The 25,803-nt window shown below is 37.8% G+C and overlaps 3 protein-coding genes and 1 pseudogene across 5 annotated transcripts; 2 read left to right on the top strand and 2 right to left on the bottom strand.

Moving 5' to 3' along the window:
* Positions 1-898: 898 nt before the first annotated feature.
* LOC108868655 lies at positions 899-4,665 on the bottom strand (annotated as a pseudogene).
* A 1,696-nt stretch (positions 4,666-6,361) lies between these two features.
* LOC103966664 (zinc finger CCCH domain-containing protein 11) lies at positions 6,362-19,668 on the top strand. Of its 3 annotated transcripts, XM_048590490.1 has the most exons (9): positions 6,362-6,600; positions 15,324-15,440; positions 15,588-15,672; positions 15,801-15,944; positions 16,030-16,118; positions 16,944-17,132; positions 17,308-17,438; positions 17,521-17,620; positions 19,280-19,668. In XM_048590490.1, exons 1-9 carry the CDS (start codon positions 6,556-6,558, stop codon positions 19,478-19,480), a joined length of 1,101 nt encoding a protein of 366 aa, XP_048446447.1. In that variant the 5' UTR covers positions 6,362-6,555; the 3' UTR covers positions 19,481-19,668. The 3 variants fall into 3 exon arrangements, with proteins under 3 accessions (XP_048446447.1, XP_009378138.2, XP_048446448.1); XM_009379863.3 differs by lacking the exon at positions 6,362-6,600 and having other exon boundaries at positions 15,239-15,440; XM_048590491.1 differs by lacking the exon at positions 6,362-6,600 and having other exon boundaries at positions 15,588-15,685.
* Positions 7,656-10,495, top strand: LOC103966666 (leucine aminopeptidase-like). The gene is made up of 4 exons (XM_009379865.3): positions 7,656-8,680; positions 9,231-9,464; positions 9,550-9,876; positions 9,959-10,495. Exons 1-4 carry the CDS (start codon positions 7,697-7,699, stop codon positions 10,253-10,255), a joined length of 1,842 nt encoding a protein of 613 aa, XP_009378140.2. The 5' UTR covers positions 7,656-7,696; the 3' UTR covers positions 10,256-10,495.
* On the bottom strand, positions 10,515-12,545 carry LOC103966667 (serine/threonine-protein kinase ATG1t-like). The gene is made up of 8 exons (XM_048590492.1): positions 12,282-12,545; positions 12,036-12,153; positions 11,879-11,937; positions 11,602-11,666; positions 11,375-11,468; positions 11,217-11,297; positions 11,028-11,139; positions 10,515-10,922 (listed from the first exon to the last, which is right to left on the bottom strand). Exons 1-8 carry the CDS (start codon positions 12,528-12,530, stop codon positions 10,822-10,824), a joined length of 879 nt encoding a protein of 292 aa, XP_048446449.1. The 5' UTR covers positions 12,531-12,545; the 3' UTR covers positions 10,515-10,821.
* Positions 19,669-25,803: the final 6,135 nt, after the last annotated feature.

Genomic DNA, 25,803 nt, shown 5'->3' with positions numbered 1-25,803 from the left:
ATTTTTTCCAAAAACGCATTTTCAAATGAGCTATGCTGAAAATGATTAGGCAATCACCAACTTTTATTTCTTTTCTTTATTTTTTTAATCGATGACAGACAAAAAACACTTGAATTTTTTTATTTTTTTTTTATTTTTATCAAAGGCAATATACATTACCAACAACAAACTTTACAACACAAATGATCAAATTTTACAACAAAAAGGCCCAAAAACAAAAGCACAAACAAACAACAGTGGCCCAACCAAAAGTTGAGACCGAAACAAAAGAAAACTCAAAACAGCTGATTCTGCTGCAACCACCAAAACAGTAGCCATATATGTAGATCCACACAAATTCCTGCCCCTAATTAAGCGTCGTCTCATCGATACTAGCATTCAATCCCAAGATTCACTCCTAGCACAACTACAGACAATAAATAACCTACAACCAATTGAAAGAAGCTCGTGGGATTCCACAAGCAACACTGCCAACAAAGCAAACAACAAAGAGAAGGTGGTGGTGCAAGGAACATTTGATCCAATGGAAGCACCAGATCTATACTCACCAGCTCAAAACACCACAACAAATTGCGACAAAGCGTGACTGAAGCTCGGAAATTGGATGAATATGGATGAATATAGATGAAAGATGTCACAAGGGTGAGAAGAAGGCAAATCAGCCAAGAAAACCAAGGAAAAAAACAGCGGATGGGAGAAGAGAAATCTCAAACGGGTTGATATTTATGTCACTACATAAACAATCTCAAACGGGTTGATATTTATGTTGTGTGAATTGTGAATTTGGAGTGAGTGCTGACATGCTCAAATAAGAGAAATATCCTATTTTTACTTCAAATTATCAAGAATTTTACAACTAGTATTCAAATACATTCAGCTTCACCGTGATTCTTTCCTGAGCATAATTTGCTAAACGTGCTTTTATTAAAAGCATGTCAACACCAAATGTTTCTCATAAAATGGTAAACAAACTCGTCATTTAGAGAAGTCGAACTTTTAAGTCCTCCAATATTCAAGTAAAGGAACTTTTTAAGTCCTCCAATATTCAAGTGAAGGGGAAGCGAAAAAATCCGTAACCAAAACAGAGTTCACATGTTGGATTTTGTAAAATTCCTCTCCTCCTTCCTCAAGCCTGCTACCGAATCCACGAGTCACCATTTTGATGGTTAATTCCTTGAGGGTAGTAACATACCAAAGGCCGTCTGGAACTGTGCAACCTGGAGAGACTAGGCATGGCTCGTTTCTCCACCCTCCACTCCTTTAATTCTATCAAGCTGTGAAGAGAAAGGAACTCAAGACGAGGAAAGCCTCCTGCTGAGCAAACAAGTGGTCCGGGAAAATAGCCGAGGGCAGCATTATTATCCAGGAAAAGCATTCGTAAGCTTGGCAGCTTCTCTAGTATTTCTATGTTATCGTCCTTGAGACGATCGTGATGAATTCCACAGAGTGTTAGCTTTGTGAGGTTTGGAAGCAACAGGAGGTCTTCTGGTAACTGTCTGATACGTCCCTTTACTCGCAACTTGTATATACGAGGGCAGCTTAATACTAAGTTCCATGCTCCATCATGAAAAGATGCCGTTGATAAAGACTGCAGATTGTCAAATGTAAGGCTCCCTTTCTCGATGGTTTCGTTGCCAAATAGCGTTACCTCCAATCTTCGAAGGTTGGTTAAGTTAATAAAATCATACAGATCAGATGCCGAAACTGAAACATTGACCACCGTCTGCAAATTACTTGCATGAGTGGCAAATGACAGTCTCTCTCCTCTTATTATCGAGGGTAAATACACATGTCTCAGTTTCTCCATCTTCCAAAACACGTTTGGAACTTTCAGCAGCAACCCTGCATGAGCGTTAGTGCCGCGTAAATCTAGAGTTTGCAGACATACCAAATTACCTACAGACGATGGAAGCTCTTGCATCTTAGTATTCCTTAGACTTAAAAATCTTAAGTGGACTAGATTCTCAATTTCACCTGGTAACTTGAAGCTTATTCTCATGAAAATATCTTCAAACTTCAAAACTCTGAGAAGTTTGTAGCTATTTAACACTGACCGTAGTACTCTTTGGCCGAAATTTAGGTTCAAAATAAACTGTTTTGGGACAAAGAAAAGCATAGACCTAAGATGTCTATCTCTTTCATCTCTATTTAGATAATAAAAATCAAGCTCCTTTTCCAAATTGATGGCAAGTCCTTGAACTACTACCGCTCGGTGTTTCCTTGGTTACCGTGGCTGCAGAGTAATTGATAATACGAAGAATGTTCCCTTCTTTTGCCTTGACCATACACAAATCTCGCATAAGACCATGGAGACAACAAGTCTTAATCTTCCTTGTTAAACCATGTTGTCCAACTTGAACCATAAACCTCTCTACCAACTCACTTAAGCACCTGTAAGATACATCTTCCATTTTTTCCATGGATGTTAATGATACAAAACCTTAAGCCATCCATAGTTGAGTCAATCTATTCACCGGTATTTCATAATCTTTCGGAAAATGGGCTAAATAGAGAAAGCATAGTTTCAACTGATATGGTAAGTTATCATAACTCAAAGCCAATAACCATAATACACCACCGTATTCTTCACCTTCGTATTCAGGTCCAAGGTTTGTGCCTCTCCTTATGTATGCATAGAAATTTATATGCACCATATCCCACTCATCAACGGAGTCTTTTCTAGATAGAAGTCCTCCAAGCACAATGATGGCAAGTGGCAAACCTTCACAATGTCGAAGCATCTTCATTCCTAGATCTTTCTTCTTTGCATAAATTTCAGGGTCTGAGAAACAATATTAAAACCAGATCATTTAACTACCTATGTTTCTCGGGAACTAGAAATTGGAACTATACAAATAACAAATTATTTCTATGCTAGATCAAGGGTACAGTAAATTCTTGAATCTGCGGTGTTATTTGATATTTCGTTATTCCATACAAACTCTAGTGTCAAATGAAACGATATAATCCCTATTCAATTGATAAATAATAAGAAAAGTAGAAATAAAAGCTTTGTGTGAGAAGAGAACATACTTGTATCTTCCGTTTGAAACATTGCTATCTTCTCAAACAGTTCCCAACTTTCATCTTCATTCAATGACAGCGGTTGGTAGATGAAGCCATTTTCATCTGCACAGTAGGCCACTTCTTTGTTGCGAGTGGTGAGTAATATTTGGCTCTCAGTTTCCTCATCATCGGAAAACCAGCTTGTAAAGAATTCCACACATCGCATGTCCAAATGTCGTCAAGCACCACCAAACATTTCCTTTCTTGTTGCTTAGTACAAAGCCTCTTTGCTATCTCGTCCTCATTGAGTTTTGCAATTTCTTGTCTTTCCTCATTGGTAGAACTGAGTTGATTTAGAAGCTCTTCCAAAACTTCTCTTCCATGGCATTGTTGAGATACACACACCCAAGCAAAACAGTCGAAATGACACCTCACTCCATCCTGATTATAAACTTGTTTTGCAAGCGTGGTCTTACCCAAGCCACCCATTCCCCATATAGAAACAACTCGATGATGTTTTTCTTTGATCAAATGCACAACCAATGTCTCTATGCCATCGGCACACGCAACCACATTAGGTTCAATTGCATAAGGAAAAGATCGCCTCCGCTCTTGTTGCCTCTGGAAAGAAGTGTCGCCTCCACTCTCCCTCATCTCTTGTAGGTTATAACTTGGCAAACTTAACCTTAATTTTGAAATTTTAGTCGTAATTTTCTCAATTGCCGAGCCAATCTTGTGAAGATGAACTCCTTCTAAGAAGATGCAAGTAAACCTTTTCAGAACGCTTCCTTTCCTCATGGAAGCAACTTTTAAGACAAAAGCTTCAGCGACATCCTCCAGATCATAAGCAGCATCTCTTACGCTTGCGACCCAAGTGCGTACTCCAGCATCATCATGTCCATGTCTTGCATCTGCATCTTTCAGATAACCTTGCATAAATTGTAGCTTGGTTTGTGCAAGCTCAACCTGACCACCTACACCACCCAAGAGTTTCAATTCCGGAATGATAGTCCGTGTGCCGTTCAAGCACCATAAAACAACAGCATCGGCCATATTAATCTCTCTTCTTCAGACGATCAACAACTAAGTTAAGCAGTTTTCCTTTTTCCTCTTATTTTTAGATCCAGGAAATAATGCCACCAAAGAAGAATAGTATAATCCTGCATGTCTGATTCAAACTCAAATTAAATATTTTGCAAAGTCAAATTAATATTTTGCAATTCTTCAACAACAAGCAAAGCACTCGAGATTTCTTAATTTAATCTTACAAAGACTTTATCAAAGTCAACGATATATGATAGTGAAGTTTCCTATGCAAGTTGCCAATTATATTTTGAAGAGGCGGTCAATCCAATTTTATATCTGCCAGCAAAAACCAGTCTGCATAAAATCATCACAAGTAAATTTTCTGCAGGTGGGTGAAATGAACTCTGCGCTAAGAAGTTCCTTTCCTCTGCAGAATGTAGTCCACTGCCGCTTCTACGTTATCCACAATCTACAAAAAGAACAAAAGGGAAGGAACTTCTTAGCGCGCATAGAATTCATTTCACTCGTAACACAATATGCAATCAAATGCAAGTTATAAGTTACTACGCAATTTTTAGACTTGCAGGTGAGAGACTTATCTCCAGTATCCACAACCAAGTATGGTAATGAATCTAATGATATATGCATATCAGTGTACATTATAAGTGGTTCAAATATGCATAAGCACTCCTGTATCATATATTCTGTGAGGCAGGATAGTGTACAGTTCAAGATTCTTTTTAACAAGCGATATTCAACTTTAAATTAAATGTAGTGCCAAGAGTGTTTCCAACTCGGATGCATAGGGGGAGAAATTCGCTATAGCCAATATGGCTACACCCACCCACGTCTGCACACAGGTAGGGTGTTAAACAATTTGAACATGACAGGAATCCCAGTCTCACCTGTTGGAAGATGCTTGCTGGAGAAATTCTGAAAGTGCCCGTTCCAAGTCGCGTGGAAGAAATGCAGCCTGTTTGTGTATAAGCAGGCAGCTGATCTGGATCATTCCAATTATAGTATGACACTTAGAGTTGAAAGAAAAGGGAGTTGATGATGTTACAAAGGACAACAAAAACAAAAAAAATTAATAACCTACGATGTTCTTCAATACAGGAATAGAGCAAATCATCCAAATAGAACCCTTTTGTTAGACATGGAAAATGCATCCACTAGAAGTATAGAACCCTTCTGTGCGTAAGCATACTTTGCTATAAGTGCTTTTATTAGAAGCATGTTGAATTCAAGTGTTGCTTAAAAAGTACTATTTAGATATAGCACCTAGATAATGGATGTTTGCTAACTTCATTTATTTACTCATTAACAAGGGACAGAGTTTCTCACTTAACTCGTTGAGATTACGCATAAGCTGCTTGACATCTGCCTAAAATTGTCGTGCCCAGCCCCATACGTATATGTAAAACGAGGGGAAAAAATAAGAAAAAGAAAAGAGAATTATTATTGTCATTTCAAAATATTATCCTAAAAACGCAACGGAAATTATCTACTCACAGCAGGTGTAATCATAACAGAATGCCCATGTTGGATTTTGTAAAAACCCTCTCCTCCTTCCCCAAGCCTGCTACATAATTCAGGAACCATACTTTTGATGGTCAATCCCTTGATTTTTTTTCCCTGTCACATAGCTTTAACGCCAATTTGGAGTCTGCAAACATACCAAATTGGCTACAGCCTACAGATGACGCCAACTTCGAAAATGTGGTATTCTTTAGACTTAAAAACCTTAAGTAGATTTTGAACATTGAACTTAGATATCTTCAAACTTCAAAACTCTAAAAGCAATTTAACGTAAAAAAAAAAAAAAAAAAAAAAAGAAAAGAATACAAAAAGTTGTGGGAGTAAATGTCCACATGTTGTTAGCCAAAGGTGAGAAAGACTTTAGAATAGTGATCATGTTGGTGTTGCATGAGGTTTTTCAAAAAGCATTCATTTCACCTTTATAAGTTTTGACGGGGTGTGACTTTATTTAAAGAACACTATGTGTATGATCACAATACACAACAAAAAAGAAAAGAAATGAAAGCAATAATATCAATATCTCTCTCTTCCTCTCTTTACACAAAAAAGAAAAGAAATGAAAGCAGTAATATCAATATCCCTCTCTTCCTCTCTTTACACAAAAAAGAAGAGAAATGAAAACAATAATATCAATATCCCTCTCTTCCTCTCTTTACTTGCAATCCTTTTATGTTAGAATTACGAAACTAAATAATATGATAAATTGCACCCGTTTCGCTTCTGTCTCTATTTTGGTAGGGAGATGCCACACTCGACACTCGGGCAATATTGACATTTTGTGTCACCCAAACAAAACACCTCACTCGACCGCCGCTCGCTTTTCCTTCTCACAGGGCTCTCAAAAAACTAATCGCCATCTCTGATTCAAAATTAAGCAAAATCCCCACCGGAAGTTAATAACTTTTATTCAATTCGGAAACACTGATTGCTCCAATTTCCCCCCTTTTTCCATTAATTTGTTCTGTTCATTGAATCGACGTAGCCATGCCGCCAAAGGCATCGAAGGCCGACTTGGCGAAGAAGCAGAAGGTTGCGGAGGACAAAACCTTCGGGCTCAAGAACAAGAACAAGAGCAAGAACGATGTTTGGATTCTTCAGAGAGACTGAGAGAGTGAGAGGAGAGAGGGGAAAGTTGCTCTCGGAATGATGGTGGTCACTGGGATGAAGGTGGGCTCCACTGTAGGCTTACTGTTACCCTGGCAATTTCATATGGGCTGGCAGCTGTGAAATTTGAAATACGATGTTTTGGGCCGTTATTATATTAAGCCTGTGAGTTCTTTTCTGGCCGTTGAGTATCAGCCTGCTAAATACCCTTTTTGTTTTATCTCGTTCATCATGTGATTCGTTGCAACTGAATATAATTTTTGAAGAAAATTGAGATTCTATTATAAAACTAATTGGTAATATGAGATTCCAATTACTTATAAGTACATCAAAGTTCTTTTCTTTTTTTGATGTGGAATTGATATTCTTAACACGATACGACACCTATATATGAACAATACAAATAAGATGATATAAAGAGCGTGGCGCCGTTCGAAAACTCAAATTCTTAGAAAAATTTTTTTTCACCAGTTTAGAAAGAAGCTACAATTTTCTATTTATTCAGTTCATGTCATTTGAAACTTGATAGAATTTTCACTACTTTAGAAAGAAATTATACTCTTTTGTTTATTCAATACACGTCATTCGAAACGTACAAGAACTTTCACCACTTTAGAAAAAAGTTATACTCTTTTGTTTACTTAGGAATGTCAATCTATCCATAGCCGAATTTTCACACTTAAGAAAGAATCTGAGACTTCAAAAAGAAAAAGAAAAGTATCAAATTCTTAGTAAATAATGTAAAAACTTTACCATATATATGCCGGTGTATGATTTTCTTCTCCCTCCAACATGTTGAAAGGCAAAGCCAAAATAAAGGAAATTGATTATTTTCGGATCTCTTCCACCAAATCCATCAAATTAATAAATCCGGAACTTTAAAATTTTACCCAAAATGTTGAAGGGCATAGCCAAAATAATAACCAGAAAACTGAAGAAATATTGTTTACTGCTGTGTGTCTATTTAAATTCCTTATTTGTCCGTTTCCGGTTCCACGCTCTAAAGCCTAAGCAATTCCCCATGGCGCCCATCGACCCTCACTCGTTCACTGACTCAACTCACCCACTCGCCACCCATATTTCCCTCTCCTTCTTCTTCGACTTCCCCTCCTCCACCATCCACGCCTCCGCCCTCCTCACCCTCCCCGCCCCGTACTCCGGCCCACTCTCCCTCGACATCCGTGCCCTCACCGTCCACTCCGTCATCGACCCCCATAAGCCCTCCCGGCCTCTCTCTTACGTCATCTCCCATCCTGACCCAATCAAAGGCTGCCACCTTACCTTCACCCTCTCCAACGCAGCGTCCGTCTTAATACTGTACTCCACCTCCCCCTCCTCCTCCGCCCTCCAGTGGCTCTCCCCTCCCCAGACCTTTAACAAGACGCTGCCGTTTGTCTACACCCAATGCCAGGCCATCCACGCGCGCTCCGTGTTCCCCTGCCAGGACACTCCCGCTGCGCGTGTGCGCTACGCGGCCAAGCTCAACGTCCCCCGCCAGCTCTCCGCCGTTATGTCCGCGCGTCACGTCTCTCGCCGCGACCCGATCGCCGGTGAGGGGTCGGCGCTGGTCTCCGGCGACGCCTTGTGGTGCTCTGAGAACAGGGTCGTTGAGGAGTTCGTCATGGAGCAGCCAATCCCGCCGTACCTGTTCGCGTTCGCCGTCGGTGAGCTGGGGTTCCGGGAGGTGGGCCCTAGGACTAGGGTTTACTCTGAGGCGGTGCCGGCGGTGCTTGAATCGGCGGCGACGGAGTTCGCGAGCATCGAGGACATGATCAGGCAAGGGGAGGCCTTGTTTGGGCCGTACGTGTGGGAAAGGTTCGATCTTTTGGTGCTGCCCCCGAGCTTCCCGTACGGTGGAATGGAGAATCCGAGAATGACGTTCTTGACGCCGACGGTGCTCAAAGGCGACGCCAGCGGCGCGCAGGTGGTGGCGCACGAGCTGGCTCATAGCTGGACTGGGAACTTGATCACCAACAAAACTAATGAGGATTCTTGGCTGAATGAGGTACTAAATTTACATTCACACATTCACTGGTTCAACTTTTCGGGCTTCATATCGAAAAATTCACACATAGATGTTGTTTGTTTTCTTATTTGGGTGATGCTAAGTTCATAACTGATCAATTCCATAACTTCAAGATGCTTATGTTCTTCATTTGATGTAATACTACCTGCATACAGTGCGTTTTAGGTCAGTTTCCAGTATGTATCTTGTGAAAACCGCAATGTGCGAAAGCTTGACGGTGTGATGCCGCGTTGTTTTAGATGTAGTTCAGTTTTAGAAAGGAAACTAACGAAAAATTCAAAAAAACTTTAGTTTTAATTAAAAAAGACAAATAAAGGTGTAGTGAATGGTAGCAGGAAAGGTAAAAATGTGGTTTTTCGTTAACATTGAATAATACCGGAAGTGTTTCGTTAAAACTCCCTTTTAGAAGCATAACGCACTAGGATGTTTGTATAATTCTGGGTTAGGAGAATGTGAAGAATGTCTTACTGATTTACGAGCTTCCGGTTGTAGTTGATATCAGGGTGTTAACATTTACTTATTGCTACAGGGTTTCACGACATATGCTGAGAGGAGAATTGTTGAGGCTGTGCAAGGCGAGGACAGAGCTGCATTGAACATTGGAATCGGCTGGCGTGGTTTGCACAAGGAAATGGAGAGGTTCAAGGATAGCTTGGAGGTCACAAAGCTGAAAACCAACCAGGAAGGAGTTGATCCAGATGATGTGTATTCTAGAGTTCCATATGAAAAGGGTTTCCAGTTTCTATGGCGCATCGAACGTCAGGTATGTTGAAGTTGTAACTTCTTTTGTTTCTTGATATTGTTCTGTAAAGACGATCTGATTGGCACTTGTTTTTCGGAATATAAAGGTTGGAAGGCCTGCGTTTGATGAGTTTCTGAAGAAATACATTGCCACCTTCAAGTTCCAGTCAATTGATACCGATACATTTCTCGAGTTTCTGAAGGCAAACCTACCTGGAATAGAGAAAGAGGTTGACTTAGTGTTGTGGACTGAGGGCACTGGTATCCCTCCTGATGCGTATGAACCGGTTTCTAACATATATGCAAAGATTGTGTCCATGGCAAATGAATTTAAGCTTGGTAAGATGCCGGGGGAGGATGAAGTTGCTGACTGGAGAGGGCAGGAGTGGGAACTCTACTTGGAGAACCTCCCCAAGCCTGTTGAACCTTCACAGGTACTTATTTTCTATGACTTGATTCCATAGCGGCCTTCAACATGCGTAGTTAATTTCTTAGCTCCTGTGACTTGATTTGCAGATTGTAGAGTTGAACTCGCGCTTCAGGCTGGCAGAATCGAAAGATTATGACGTGAAGGTGACATTTCTCCTGCTGGCCATTGCTTCCAAGTGCAAAGACTACTTGGGCGAGGTGGAGAGAACTTTGAAGGAAGTTGGGAGGAAGAAGTACCTTGTCCCCCTCTACAGGGCTCTTGTGGAAGGCAATGGAAATGAAGAAGAGAAGATTCTGGCCAAGCAGGTGTTTGCAGCCGCTCGCGAGACTTACCACCCTATAGCTCAAGGCGGTATCGAGACAATTTTAAACAAGCACTGCTGAAATTGTGTGTGAGAATGTAGAGTACACGAACCACAATCTGGAAGCCAATCCTTGACTTCGTTGTTGGCTACGTCCTAATCTCTGAGATCTGTAGGCTGTGCATCTTTGTTGATGCTTCTGCTGATGTGAATGATCTCGTAAATAAAATGTAGCTGACTTTTGTATCTCGTTTGCTGATGCCTGATGATATTTTATGTGTAAATTCGAAAATACCAATCAAAGCTATGCCTGCAAAATCAATTTTACTCGATGCATGACAGGAACGAAAATACTCATCGAGTCTTGCCTTCGTAGGAGGATTTCAATTTCTGTTGTATCATGAACATGTCCATTTACAGAAGCAAATAACTCAAGAGTTGTTGGAATCAACGGACTTCCGGTATTCACTTATGACTTCTACACACTTACCACCAAATCTGTCTAAAACAGTGAAATTGCACTTCTCCCGATCCATGGCAAAGCCATGGAGCTTGGAGATCTTGACATTTCTGTTCAACACCTCTTCTAGTGCAGTTTATCGTAATGGGAATCATACACATCAGTAAAATCATCTTCTGTACAGAGTGCTAGAACATTTGTGTACCCGTAATTGTTTCGCATCTCAACTCTTCTAGAAAACCTTGAAAAAAACTGTGCAAATAGAATTCGCTGAAGGACAGGCGCGTAACTGCAGTGGTGCATCAGTACGTCAGAGAATTACTAAACATAATGTATAGCGAGTTTTGGCGAAGTACAATAATAATATGAAAGTGAGGCTGGTAAAATGCTAAACCTGGATTTGGAGACAACAGTTTTGAACACATATCGACCGAGTCAGGATGCAATCTAGAAAGGATGTCTTGGTCGAAAGGAAGGTATGTGGATGACTTGATGGTCTTAAGCACCTGGAAAGTAAATTTATCAAAGATTTGGCCAAGCGTGACTAAAGGACCTTTTCCGACAATAAGCGGGAAGTTAGTACCTGAACGTTAGTCCTACCAGGGAAAGGAGGGCGACCATTGAGAAGCTCGAAAAGAATTACGCCAATACTCCACATGTCAACCTATAAACTGAATCCGTCAATTTTGATTCATCGTGATTGAAAGGGGAAAATGACACAAGTTATAGACAAGACCGTACCTTCCCATCATATCTTTCAAACTGAAGAACTTCAGGTGCCATGTACAACGGGGATCCACAAACTGTCTCCGCATAATCACCTGGATGTAAACTTCTGTATACGGTAGCAAAGATAAGCTAATAAGGAACGAAACCACCACAGTTGGTTGCTTTAAATCATACTAAATACATCCTAAACCGGGTTAGCGGATGAATTTCCGCATATGGATCTCTCTGCTAGAGTTTACCTTGAGAGACCGAAATCAGCTACCTTTAGCACCACATCATCTTGAGTGCCAGAGAGTAGAATGTTCTACTAATTCAAAATACAACAATTCAGCCGATTTACAGAATTCCGATAGAGATTTACGATTCAATTCCACATTTAAGGGTGTAATGCAATCCGAAAGGATCGAAATCAATCAATATACATTCAATTTGTATAACAAATCCAATTGTTTAGCATAGATTTCAAGATCTCTAATTGCATTTCGTTACCATCTTTCCATGAACTCTTGTTTTTACCTCTGGTTTCAAGTCTCGATGAATGATGTGGTGCGAATGTAGTAATTTCAACGCGGCTCCTGCAACCAAAACAAGAATTTGATTATATTCAGACCGGAGAATCAAAGCGGCCTGAAGCCCTAGTACAGGTAAAGATGCGAAAAAGTTAAGAAGCTACCAAGCTGCTGCATAAATCTCTTGGCAATCTGTTCTTCAACTCGCCCGTGCTGCCGGATATAAGCAGCCAGATTTCCCCCATCACAAAACTCCAACACCATGAATACGCAGCTTTCATCCTGCAACGAACATATGAGCTTGACTTCACGAAAACAAATTGAGCATGTAAGAAACAGTCCTCCACCGTGAGGAGGCGGATGATGTTGGGGTGGAAAGCATTGAGGAGGCGAGGAGGGTGATTGAGAACCTGGAAAGCATTGAGGAGGCGGATGACGTTTGGGTGGTTAACGGAGGATAAGAAATTGAGCTCGCAATCCAAGCAGTTCTTGAGGTGGCGGTTGAGGAGGGAAAGGTGGACCTGCTTGAGAGCCACCACCTTGCCGCTTTGCCGGTGCACGGCTTTCCAAACGGTGGAGAAAGAGCCTCGTCCCACCTCTGATATCACGATATATTCCCCTTTGAGTGCGGAGACAACTCCCTTGCTTTCAGCTTCCATAGAATCTTTGAGCCAACGAGTAACAAGCGGTTCTATTTATTTTTATTGGGTGGAAGGTTCCGGTGATTACATTGTGATTACATTTCAGTAACTTTGGATTCGTGTGAAAGTGATTTTAAAATGAATGAGAGCATTTTTTTTTTAAAATGTTCTTAAATCTAATTCTTCACAAAATGCAAGTGATCTTAAAAAATCACTTGAAATACTTCTTAAAAAAACATGTAATCGCTTATTTTAACAAAAACGCTTCAAATTTTATAATTAAATTTTTTTTTTTGTTTTTCTAAAAATGCATTTCCAAATGAGCTCTGCTGAAAATGATTAGACAATCACTAATTTTTATTTCTTTTCTTTGTTTTTTTAATCGATGACAGACAAAAAACACTTGAAATTTTTTTTTTTTCATCAAAGGCAATATACATTACCAACAACCAACTTTATAACACAAATGACCAAATTTTATAACAAAAAGGCCCTAAAACAAAAAACACAAACAAACAACAGTGGCCAAACCAAAAGTTGAGACCAAAACAAAAGAAAACTCAAAACGGCTGATTCCGCTGCAACCACCAAAACAATAGCCATGCATGTCGATCCACACAAATTCTTGTCCCTAATTAAGCCTCGCCTCATCGATACCAGCATTCAATCCCAAGCTTCACTCCTAGTACAACTGCAGACAATAAATAACCTGCAACCAATTGAAAGAAGCTTGTGGGATTCCACAAGCAACACTGCCAACAAAAGCAGACAACAAAGAGAAGGTGGTGGTGTGAGGAACACCCGACCCCATGGAAGCACCAGATCTATACTCACCAGGTCAAAACACCACAACAAATCGCGACAAAGCGTGACTGAAGCTTGGAAATTGGATGAATATGGATGAGAGACATCACAGGGGTGAGAAGAAGGCAAATCAACCAAGAAAACTAGGGGAAAAAACAACATATGGGAGAAGAGAAATCTCAAATGGGTTGATATTTATGTCACTACATAAACAATCTCAAACGGGTTGATATTTATGTTGTGTGAATTGTGAATTTGGAGTGAATGTTGACATGCTCAAATAAGAGAAATCTCCTATTTTTACTCCAAATTATTAAGAATTTTACAACTAGTATTCAAATACATTCAGCTTCACCATGGCCCTTTCATAAGCATAGTTTGCTAAAAGTGCTTTTATTAAAAACATATCAACACCAAGTGTTCCTCATAAAATGATAAACAAATTCGTCATATAGAAAAGTCGAATTTTTAAGTCCTCCAATATGATGTTACAAAGGACAACGAAAACAAAAAAAATTAATAACCTACGATGTTCTTCAATACAGGAATAGAGCAAATCATCCAAATAGAACCCTTTTGTTAGACATGGAAAATGCATCCACTAGAAGTATAGAACCCTTCTGTGCGTAAGCATACTTTGCTATAAGTGCTTTTATTAGAAGCATGTTGAATTCAAGTGTTGCTTAAAAAGTACTATTTAGATATAGCACCTAGATAATGGATGTTTGCTAACTTCATTTATTTACTCATTAACAAGGGACAGAGTTTCTCACTTCACTCGTTGAGATTACGCATAAGCTGCTTGACATCTGCCTAAAATTGCTGTGCCCAGTCCCATACGTATCTGTAAAACGAGGGGAAAAAATAAGAAAAAGAAAAGAGAGTTATTATGGTCATTTCAAAATATTATCCTAAAAACACAACGGAAATGATCTACTCACAACAGGTGTAATCATAACAGAATGCCCATGTTGGATTTTGTAAAAACCCTCTCCTCCTTCCCCAAGCCTGCTACATAATTCAGGAACCATACTTTTGATGGTCAATCCCTCGATTTTTTTCCCTGTCACATAGCTTTAACGCCAATTTGGAGTCTGCAAACATACCAAATTGGCTACAGCCTACAGATGACGCCAACTTCAAAAATTTGGTATTCTTTAGACTTAAAAACCTTAAGTAGATTTTGAACATTGAACTTAGATATCTTCAAACTTCAAAACTCTAAAAGCAATTTAACGTAAAAAAAAAAAAAACAAAGAATACAAACTTATTGTTGTAAAAGTTGTGGGAGTAAATGTCCACATGTTGTTAGCCAAAGGTGAGGAAGACTTTAGAATAGTGATCATGTTGGTGTTGCATGAGGTTTTTCAAAAAGCATTCATTTCACCTTTATAAGTTTTCACGGGGTGTGACTTTATTTAAAGAACACTATGTGTATGATCACAATACACAACAAAAAAGAAAAGAAATGAAAGCAATAATATCAATATCTCTCTCTTCCTCTCTTTACACAAAAAAGAAAAGAAATGAAAGCAATAATATCAATATCCCTCTCTTCCTCTCTTTACACAAAAAAGAAGAGAAATGAAAACAATAATATCAATATCCCTCTCTTTCTCTCTTTACTTGCAATCCTTTTATGTTAGAATTACGAAACTAAATAATATGATAAATTGCACCCGTTTCGCTTCTGTTCCTAATTTTGGTAGGGAGATGCCGCACTCGACGCTCGGGCAAAATGGACATTTTATGTCACCCAAACAAAACACCTCACTCGACCGCCGCTCGCTTTTCCTTCTCGCGCACAGAGAGGGCTCTCGAAAACCTAATCGCCATCTCTGATTCAAAATTAAGCAAAATCCCCACCGGAAGTTAATAACTTTTATTTAATTCGGAAACACTGACCGCTCCAATTTCCCCCTTTTTCCATTAATTTGTTCTGTTCGTTGAATCGACGTAGCCATGCCGCCAAAGGCATCGAAGGCCGACTTGGCGAAGAAGCAGAAGGTTGTGGAGGACAAAACCTTCGGGCTCAAGAACAAGAACAAGAGCAAGAACGTCCAGAAGTACGTCCAGAATCTCAAGCAGGCAGTCCAGCCCAAAGTAGACCCAGCCAAAGCCAAGGTCCGATTTATATCTCTGTTGATTTTTCCCCCATTGGGTTCTGTTTGGATACGCAGAAAATTAGCTGAGAATGTAAATTAACTATTTTTATTGGAGTTAGTGTTTGGGTTGGAATTGGGTTTTATCAAATTTTGATGGATTTTGCAGAAAAAGAAAGAGGAAGAGAAAGCAAAAGAGAAGGAGCTCAATGATTTGTTTAAGGTTGCTGTTAGTCAGCCGAAAGTGCCAGCTGGTATGTAGTACTAGTATGTACTCCAACTCTCACATTTTTCCTAATTTTGTTTGGTGATGGTCGATTATATTGTGTTCGATAGCGGATTGGTTTTGATATGCTTGTAATCGAATTGGGAATTTGAATAGGTGTTGATCCCAAGTCTATATTATGCGAGTTTTTCAAGTTTGGGCAATGTACCAAGGGATTCAAGTGCAAGTTTTCGCATGACTTGAATGTCCAGAGGAAGGGTGAAAAGATTGATATTTACAGTGATAAGCGTGATGATGAAGGTGAGAGGATTGACATATCGTGTTTAATGTTCTGATGCTAATTTATCGCACATGTTTTGCTTATTCTAGACTGATTATTTTTCAGACACTATGGAGGATTGGGATCAAGCGACATTGGAAAAGGTTGTGGAGTCAAAGAAGAATGAGTATAACCAGAATAAGCCCACTGAAATTGTATGTTGGTTTTCTTATCGTAAATTGTTTTTTATATCTGACATAGAAGCTTTTAGTGTAATTTGCATTTGAACGTGTTGCTCTCCATCTGTCTTTAGATATTCATCTATCTATCCCTCCTTCCTTCCTCCATACCCACCCTTTAAATGTTTCTGATGATTTAGGATGGAATATGGAGGCATTGCTGGGCATATTACCCATTACATCAATAATATGTTTCATGAGGAGGAAAAAAAAAACGAGGGAGGCACAGTCTTAGTTGCATGGGACATCGGTCTTCTTTTAATACTAGTTTAGGTAATGTAGGTCAGTTTTGCAATCCTTGATCCTAAGGGTTATGTTAAGAGTTAAATTATTAATGTCGTAATCTGATAACTGAAAGAACAAGTCATTGACAATAGGGTATGCTACAACTTTATGCAAGTACATATAGAGTTCAGGTGATCAATTTATGTCTTCTGTAGATAGATTTGGCGGGTGGATACTTTTACTTTTACTCTTTTCAGTTGTTCGTTTACTCTGTTTGGCTGTTTGCGGTGCTGAATGTTACTTAAGACATTCTTGTAAAGAATCTGTAATGTGAAACAATATTTGGGATTTAGTTTGGATTCTCGCTTGTAGGCTATGCTAGTGAGTTAAATTGGGTTGAGTTGTAGAATAATAGAGGCGGAATTATTTTTTGTCTTCGAGATGAGAAAATATAAGCATTAAAAATAGTGACTGGTAGAAAGTAACATGCTTTTTCTAATTTTGGCCATATTCATTTGGTAATGTGAAATCTCTGAATGTAGTTATGAATCTAAGGCGGGCTTTCTATATGTACAGGTTTGCAAACACTTCTTAGATGCAGTGGAAAAGAAACAGTATGGTTGGTTTTGGTCTTGTCCAAATGGTGGAAAAGAGTGCCACTATAGACATGCTCTTCCTCCTGGTTATGTTTTGAAATCTCAGATGAAGGCACTTCTTGATGAGGAGGCTGAAAAAGTTGCCATTGAGGATGAAATTGAAAATCAGGTGATGATCATATTGATTTTGTTGACTTTACGTTTTCATTTTATCCATATGTGTTGTGATAGAGACCTTTTGTACATTTGGAACTATATGTGTTGTATCCCTAAGTACTTTTAGCTTTATTTCTTCAGTTTTGTATGTCTAATTCTTACTGTTGATCATCTGCTGGTTACTGCAGCGTGCAAAAGTAACAACCATTACTCCAATGACCACTGAGTTGTTCATGCAATGGAGGAATAAAAAGACAGAAGAGAAAGAGGCTGGCTTGGCTGCACAACGAGCTGAGAGGGCTAAGAATGACCGCATGAGGTTCTGTTCCTTTCTATTTTTTTTTGCATTTTTGTAAATTTTTTTGTTTTATGCTATTGACTGAAGTTTTCCTGTATTTCAGTGGTCGTGAGTTGTTTCTTTCAGATGCTAGTGTGTTTGTGGATGATGCTGAAGCATATGAAAAATACCAAAGACAAGATCCTGAGGCTTCTGAAGAGAAGGTAATATGTCCCTTTGGTATATGCGTGCGATTGATTTATGGACTGATAGCATACCATTCCATTTTGAAGTCGGTGAAGCCTTAGTATGTTCTTTTGGTATTATTTTGGCTAAAATTTAACTTCCAACATCTCATTGCTGTCTTGTGTGAATATTATTTCTATCTGTGAATTTGCTTCCTTTTTGTATTAAGAGAGGTTTTCGTATCTCAAGTCAGAAAGCTTTTTTGCAGCCAAATAAAATCATTGGCTTACCAACAGAGATAAGAGTCCACATCTGCTCTTTTTCAATCACATAATTTTAATGCTGGGGTTCAGGCCATTCCATTTTGGTTTTGTTGTTGTTTTTTTTTGGGGGGGGGGGGGGGGTGTGGTTTGTAGAATTGACAGTTATTGTAGTAATAACGCTGTGAAAGATGGGTTGAAGGGATCTTTGAACATTCTTATAAGTTCGCCAAGGTAATACCAAAATGTGATTGAAGCTATGCAATAAGATTTTCTGTTGGTAATGTCATGATGTGATTTTTTTTTTTTTTTCTTTCAAATCCTTGTTCTTATCTCAGTTTGTTTTTCACATTGTATCTCTTTGTTGGTTTCGTTTATAGTAGATCATGGTGTGAAGTTTTTTTTCTGGTGAGATCATAAAATTTTGATTACAGATGCATGCATCAAGATCCTTTTAAGGGTTTATACTATGTTTGTCTTAGCCCTTTCTGGTTCTGTCTGTTGCCTTGTTCCATGCATTATAAGCATACTCTCTGACTGACTTCTGTTCTAACCATGAACCGTGTAAAGCGAGCATCTGTGACTCGTAAACTTGTGTTCTTACCGTTAACATACCTACATGTATGTGCACTGTCTTCATGTTAATTGTTGCCATGTTATTTTAGGCCACAAAAATTCTATTAATTGGCTGGTGCTTTGAACTTCCGTAGTTCACTTATGTGATCATATTCATTTCGCTACTTGTTACTTCATTTGTTTGGCCATGAATTATTGTTTGTTCTCCCCGTCTTTCCTGTGATCAAGGAGGTCAAACCTTATAAAACTGGTCATTTTAATTTGTTTCAAAAGTTTAGATTCCTCCTGTTTCAAAGGAGTGGTGCCCTTTTGACTTATAGAAAGTCTATGGGGGGAATCTACGGGACATATGGTGATAAAAACCATTTTCTTCAAAACATGATTTTAACCTTAATACACGCTTTTCGCTTATGCCAAAGAAAATGAAGACATTTTGAGATTGAAGTTTAATGTTGATGTGAAAACACTATGGAGAGAAAATTTCATACTTTCTTAGTAGTGGACGACTTGGTTCACCTTTGTTGTCCTATTTTTTTCATTAATAAAAGTTTGTTTCGTATAAAAAAGACTATTAATCAGTAACTCATGAACCAAAATCTCCGCTTTGGTAATTCCAGTTTTGGCGGACAAGTATTATCGTAACTTTGAAGGACTATGTTTCGCTCATTACCCGAGGAACAAATATTCTGAAACAAGGAGCATTTATATCATGGATGTGCTTTTGTATACAGTGCTTTCCTAAACTCTTAGATTACGTGGTTCAAATAATGTCGCATGGTTCCCATTTACATGGACAATTTATATTGCCTTGACAATTTCCATTTTATTTTGTTATCCGAGTTTGACTGTGTTCCATTTCAGGCCAAAGACAACTCAGCAGCAGGAGGAGGACCAAGCGCCTCTACTAGTGCTGCTGGTTCTGAAGTCCCCGTCAATAATGATAATGAAGACGATGATGATGATGATGACGACGAGTTGGACTTGGATGAGTTAAATGAACTTGAAGCAAGTTTGTCAAAAACATCCATTCAGATACGGGAGCCCGGTATAGAGACATCTTGAAGAGGGGGAGAGAGTACTGTTGACAGTTTGCTTGTTGGGGCTGGGGCCGAAAGAGACGAGATATCGAGAAATGAGAGAGGAAATAATGTATTATTCATCCTGAGATGCTGTCTTTATGCTAAATTCTTGGTGTTCTGGATTTGACTTGGTGTTTTATGCAAGAAAAAAAAAATCCAAATTTTGATTAAGATTGCTGTTCTTACCATCTACTTTGATAGTCTTCTGTATTTTTATAAGTGCATTTTCCTACTGTGCTGAATTGTTAACTTCAACTTTGTTTTTTCAATTTTATTTTTCATAATTATCTACGTGGCATCATAAACCGGACACATGGGCGTTGCATTTTTTTCACAGAAGTTGACGGAAAGGATCATTGCTCCATGTTTTGTTAAATTTAAGGATCAAAATTAACAGATGAAATCTAGATTAGAGTTATAGCTCAAAGGTTAATTCTAAATTTATCTCAAATTAGGCTGTATCTAGTAACCAGTTGCAATTTGGCAACCCCAAAAGTTGATGGCTTTTTTGACTTGCTTGATCAGCCTTTAAAGTAACTTCACTAGAGGCAATAAACAACTGGGATCCAAACTTCCGGTAAAAAAGCTTTAACGTATTCACTTGCTCTGGTGGCTCGGTCCAAAGACCTATTTCAATTAAATTAGAAGACTATCTTGTCCTTTGTTTGGTGAACTTATAAATATTATGGCCGGACGTTTAAAATGAAAAACAGTACAATATATTGTGTCTTATAAATCCTCTTATAAATGACTAGACTCTATAGAACTAACTAGCAAAATTGTCCGCGCTCCGCTGCAGGTTATGAATCAGTAATCACAATTTAACACATTTATTTCTAAATAATTCATCAATATCAGATTTCTAAGTACCAGCAATATACCGTTCATATGATGAGTTTTCCATATGGATTTGACAGTGATGGCTGCTTAATTGGTATCCAAGGTGCAGTAGTAGTTGGCAATGATGTGGCTAAAATGAGAGACTCAAAATCAAGTCATGATTCCTTGTAGCATAAGTAGAAAAGGAGGTGGTGCAATAAAATCTATCACAATTATATGACGTTCTATTTACTTCACATCAAAAGCATATTTACAGTCCAAAGGGGAAATTTCCAAGTTACAATTATACACTTCCAAAAGTCTCGCACATTGATTAGCCATTCATTTTGCACCTGCATTTTACCAACTCTATGTTAAAAGTTCTATGTACAACCAAAAAAGCATATTTGAACGACTATTGCCTTGGGCTCATAAAAAAATCTTTTGTTCTATATTGTTACATAGAACTTCAGTCATCTTTGCACTTGTTCTTGCTGTAGATAGAAATTAAATTCTTTGCATAAGAAATATAATAAAATTTGAGTTATGAAATTACGTGTATTAATAACAAATAGATGTAATGTACTCGGTTTTGGTAGTAAACACTATTTCAGATTTGTTTGGAGACACTTTGTTCTTGAGAGATTTGATGGGAAAATCTTCAGTGTCCAAAGTGTTTTGTTCATCTATTTATTCGGTAATTTCAGTTTCCCTTAAATCCATATAAACAGAAGAGAGATTAATACATTAGTAAATGTCAGGTTATTTGAAGCTTGGAGCTTGATTGAACATCTTGTATTTTGTCGTCGAAAATCGCTTGGATCAAAAGATCATTTCTGTTGAAATCATTTTTCAAATTTCAAAATTGAAGTTGAAAATTTTTGATCTGCCCTCGACATTAGAGAATTGCATATGGTAACTCTTGTTGATCAGTAAACCTTTTTTCGACAACTAAATCATAACATGAAGTTCCAAATAAACGTTCAGCCGGTTTAGCAGTGATGATGGCACTGGTCTCATTGCTGGCGTCTTCGATAATTAAATTTACTTTGAACCTAAGTATATGAAGGATAATTTTTTTTTTTTTTTTTTTTTTTTACAGAAGTTAACGGAATGGATCATTGCTCCATGTTCTGTTAAATTTAATGATCAAAATTAACAGATGAAATCTATATTAGAGTTATAGTCCACAGATTAATTCTAAATTTAACTCAAATTAGAGTTATGTATTGACACAGCTGTATCTGGTAACCAGTTGCAATTTGGCAACCCCAAAAGTTGATGGCTTTTTTTGACTTGCTTGATCAACCTTTAAAGTAACTTCACTAGGGGCAACAAACGACTGGGATCCAAACTTCCAGTCAAAAAGCTTCAACGTATTCACTTGCTCTGCTGGCTCGGTCCAAAGACCTATTTCAATTAAATTAGAAGAATATCTTGTCTTTTAATATCAAGATTCTATAAAACTAATTTGGATCCAATTTTCTCAGTCATCCAGTAAGACGGGCAACATTCGTAATTACAACGAAACGTGAATTGAATGGTGGGAACTCACTTCTATTTGTAGAGATAAGTGCAAAAGGATAGTCAAAAGTTCACGTGTCCTTGTTTAAGATTACCTTATATTTCAAAACATAATCTTCCTGAATTTCCATGTGGGAACCTCTGTATATGTTTCTGTCAAATAAAGAACATGACAGATATGTCGTCCCTTGACAAAATCTTTTCGACGGGAAAATGAATGACGCGTTTAGGCACGATTTGACGAGTTAATTATCCTTTTATATTTAAGCCATTGATAATCTTGGGGGTAATTAATTTAGGGCTGCAGGCCATTTGGTGCACTATTAGTTTTATAATTATGAAAGAGCACGTCCCCAATACACCACATGCATTCACAATGGTGATGGTGACTTCTTACTGACATCTGTGACTTGGGCTCCAAGCGAAGCTGTCATCCACTTTTACGTTGATCTCTAAGAAAGCGAGAAAATTGGGTTAGGAGGCGAATCCAAATTGAAGAGTATTCTATTTTTCTCCCTGCAGTCCTCTTGATTTTTTTAGCTAGTCAATTGATCAAAGAAATTGATCATAGGAACAGAAACAGGGGGAAAAAAAATGTAAAAAATGCAAACAGCAACAGATGTTTGTAAGAAGTCACCATCATCATTGTGAACGCATGGTTTATCGGGGATATGGTCTCACTGTTGTTTTCTCTTTTAGCATTTTTTTTTCCTTTGTTTTTGTTCCGGAATTCTCATTCAATTTCTTTGATCAATTGACTATCAATAACATTGCAGTCCAAATAGGATAAGATTAAAGACTAGTTTACAAGATGCATGCTTTAATCTAGTCTTAGTAAAACGTAAGACCAAACCATCCTTTAGGTACCTTTCTGTCCAAATTAACACCACATGTTAGTATTATGCATGCAATTGATGTGAAATGTGAAATCTAATATTTCGGAAAGATTCCTTTCTTGATTTCAAGTCCTCATCATCATCCTAAAGAAATAGTCTTTCAAAGTTTGAACACACTTGAACCTCTCATAGAAGAAGATTCTCTACTCTCCTAATCTTTATACTATTTTATACCCTCTTATTTGAACGATCACAGTTAAGTCATGTCAATATCTTATATTGATTTTTGTTATAAACATAATAAAACAAAAAATAATATGTAAGAAGAAAGGATAGAAGGGGATATGAATAGAAAGGTCCAGTATCCCCCTCCACCATCTCGTCCTCCTCTCTCTCTCTCTCGTATGTGCAGCTGTGGTGGCCACTCTCCAGGGCTAGGGTTAATGATTGCAACTTTTACAAAAAGGGCATAGGAGACTATGGGTGAGTGGGTACCAGCGAACTTTAAGTTAAGCACATAATCTTTTCACTCTCAGACAAAATAGGTCGACTTTATCACTTGAAAAATATCTTTTTTTATTAGCCAAATATTCAATTTGTTTTTGGACAACTCGTGCAGCAAGCATTCTCATTTAATATTATTTGCCGTATTGATATCCTAATTAATTAAACATTGAAACAAACCCCCAACAATTAAATTAATTTATAAAGTTGTGATGATATTGAGTGACATGTTGATGACACTAGCTTTTGTGACGTAACATGACAATTGAAGTCAAAGAATGAATACAATTTGCTCAAGTAAACAATGAGTATTCTGTTATCACATCCAATGATAGGATAAGAAAGATTCCCAAATATCCAAAAAAAAAAAAAAAGATCCATTAAAAAAGCTAATTTAATTAATAAGAATATTGGATGGATATGATTTGGTTCATGAACTGCTTAAAAAATTGTCACACTTGAATGTACTTTTTTGCAACTTTAATTCTTGTGAATTTTTTCTGATTATTTTTTATCGAAATTACATTCACAATTCATAGATATACATAAACAATGTAAACTACCCATTAGCAAAACCTTCTTTGTCAATCAAAGGGAGAAAAGACTATATTAACTGTGTCAAACAAAATTAAATAAAAATAACTAAAATAAAAGTTATGTTAATATGGTAAATTGAACACAAAATAGTTTTTACTTTTTTTAAAGCCTCACAACCAGCATGTTTTAAAAGGCGAAAGCAAAACCAAGGCGTCTTATGAATAGCCTTGCCTACTGCCTAGGCAAAAGCCTTGAGGCTTAAGGCAAAGCCTCATGAGATCTAAAATTATTAATATATATATAGTTATATATATATATATATATATATAAGATAATCAACAATAGAGTTGAGATCAACTATTATACGAGAATAATCAACAATTAAATAAAAAAAATTCCACTATAGGTGAGAAATTCTAACTTAAAAAAAAAAGCCCCAGTTGATGTCTCAGGCACGCCTCAATCATGTCTAGGCGAGTTTAAGCTTACTCCCACTTGGAATAGGCATTTTCCTCACGCTCCACCTCAAAGGCCGCCTAGGCCAACCTCGAGGCTCATTTTTTAAAACGTTGACAGCCAAGTAAACGTATCAGTTGTCTCATTTTCTCTTTCACATTATTCTCCAAATAAAACAAATTTTTAGTGACAAATAGTTATCCGAAAACAGTCACTAAAGATATGAACAACCTTTTCAGTGACGAAAAATAGTTTGAAGGTCGTCACCAAAAAGTTCAAGGGAACATTTATATTTTCTCTGTATGTAAAATTTTCAAAATTTTAATAAACACATGCATAACATGTATACAATTGATAGTATAATAGAACGTAATGCCTTCATTCGCTTGTTATCAACCATGATTGGCCAACACAGATTTGCCGTGAAAAACCGAGCTAGTTTGGTTAAACTCATTTTTAGCACCAAATGTGTGCATAATGCATGTAGCTTGTTTCTTAATTAGTGAGAACAAATCTCACTTCCCAATCCAAGCAAAGAAGTTAATAAGTTTTGATCAAAGATCAAATTGTTTCTTAAATTTCTTAATTAGTAATAACAATGAATTGGGATTTTTGTGATCTTGGAGTGTTGGAAGTTGGAGGCTATTGGGAGTCTTATTGCAACAATCATTGTCAATTAGGGTTGGTTGTTAATCCAGTGTATAACTCTCGGTAAGGGTTAAAGGTTTTATCATGGATACTTATTCATGTTGTACTTTCCCTTCAATTAAGGGACTTTGCTTTTCTTGTTATTGTAAATAGATTAGGACTGTTTGAAGGAGTGACTAATGGGATTGATTGAAGTTTATTTCTTCACTCTCCTCTCTTCTATATATGTTTAGTTACTGTAAAGGTTTCATTTATGAAATATACAACTCTAAAATTCAACATGGTATCAGAGCAGGAACCCTAAATTCCTAACTATGTTGTTTTCGCTGTGTTTTCTTTCTTTTCCTTCATGCCAAGATGGCTGAAGAAAATTCATTTAAAGCCGAAAGCTCATTGGTTACTTCACCTCAATATGACGTTGAAGTTAATCCCAACCAACATCTCAGTTCCGTTTTGTTGAATGAATTCAATTACCTTGCCTGGGCTTATGTTATCTGTGACAAGCCGTCCTGGAATTTACGGAACAAAAGGGTATTTTTGTAATTTCACTAAGTTTGGGATATTTATTTTGAAATTATGCTTTTGATCTTAATTGGTGTGCCCAAGAGGGCCCACCCTTGATTTTATCCCCCGGTTCTTTTTCCTTTCTTCATTTTGAACCCGTGAACTCTCTTTCACAACTCTCTCATCTCTCTCGCTCACTTTCACTCATTCTTTCTATCTCTCCCCTCTCCCCGAGCCCTCTCTCTGCAAACTCTCCTTTTCCTCTCTGAACCACACACACAGAGCAACCACAACCACCTTAAACCACCACCACTTGGACGAAGAAGCCTCGAAACCTCGTATCAAATACCGAAGAACTCCACAGTGACGTTGTCACTATTCATCATTTTTCCCGATGTGTTTTGTGATTTTCCAATGTTGGTAAGCTTCTAGAAACCCTTGGGATATGTTTTAGGGTTAGATCAAAGCTTATTTTAAG

The sequence above is a fragment of a genome, unplaced genomic scaffold, assembly GCF_019419815.1.
Source record: "Pyrus x bretschneideri cultivar Hongxiangsu unplaced genomic scaffold, Pyrus_bretschneideri_v1 Contig32, whole genome shotgun sequence".
NCBI lineage: Eukaryota > Viridiplantae > Streptophyta > Magnoliopsida > Rosales > Rosaceae > Pyrus > Pyrus x bretschneideri.
The sequence above is the reverse complement of the archived record's forward strand: the minus strand, read 5'-3'. Positions and strand labels throughout refer to the sequence as shown.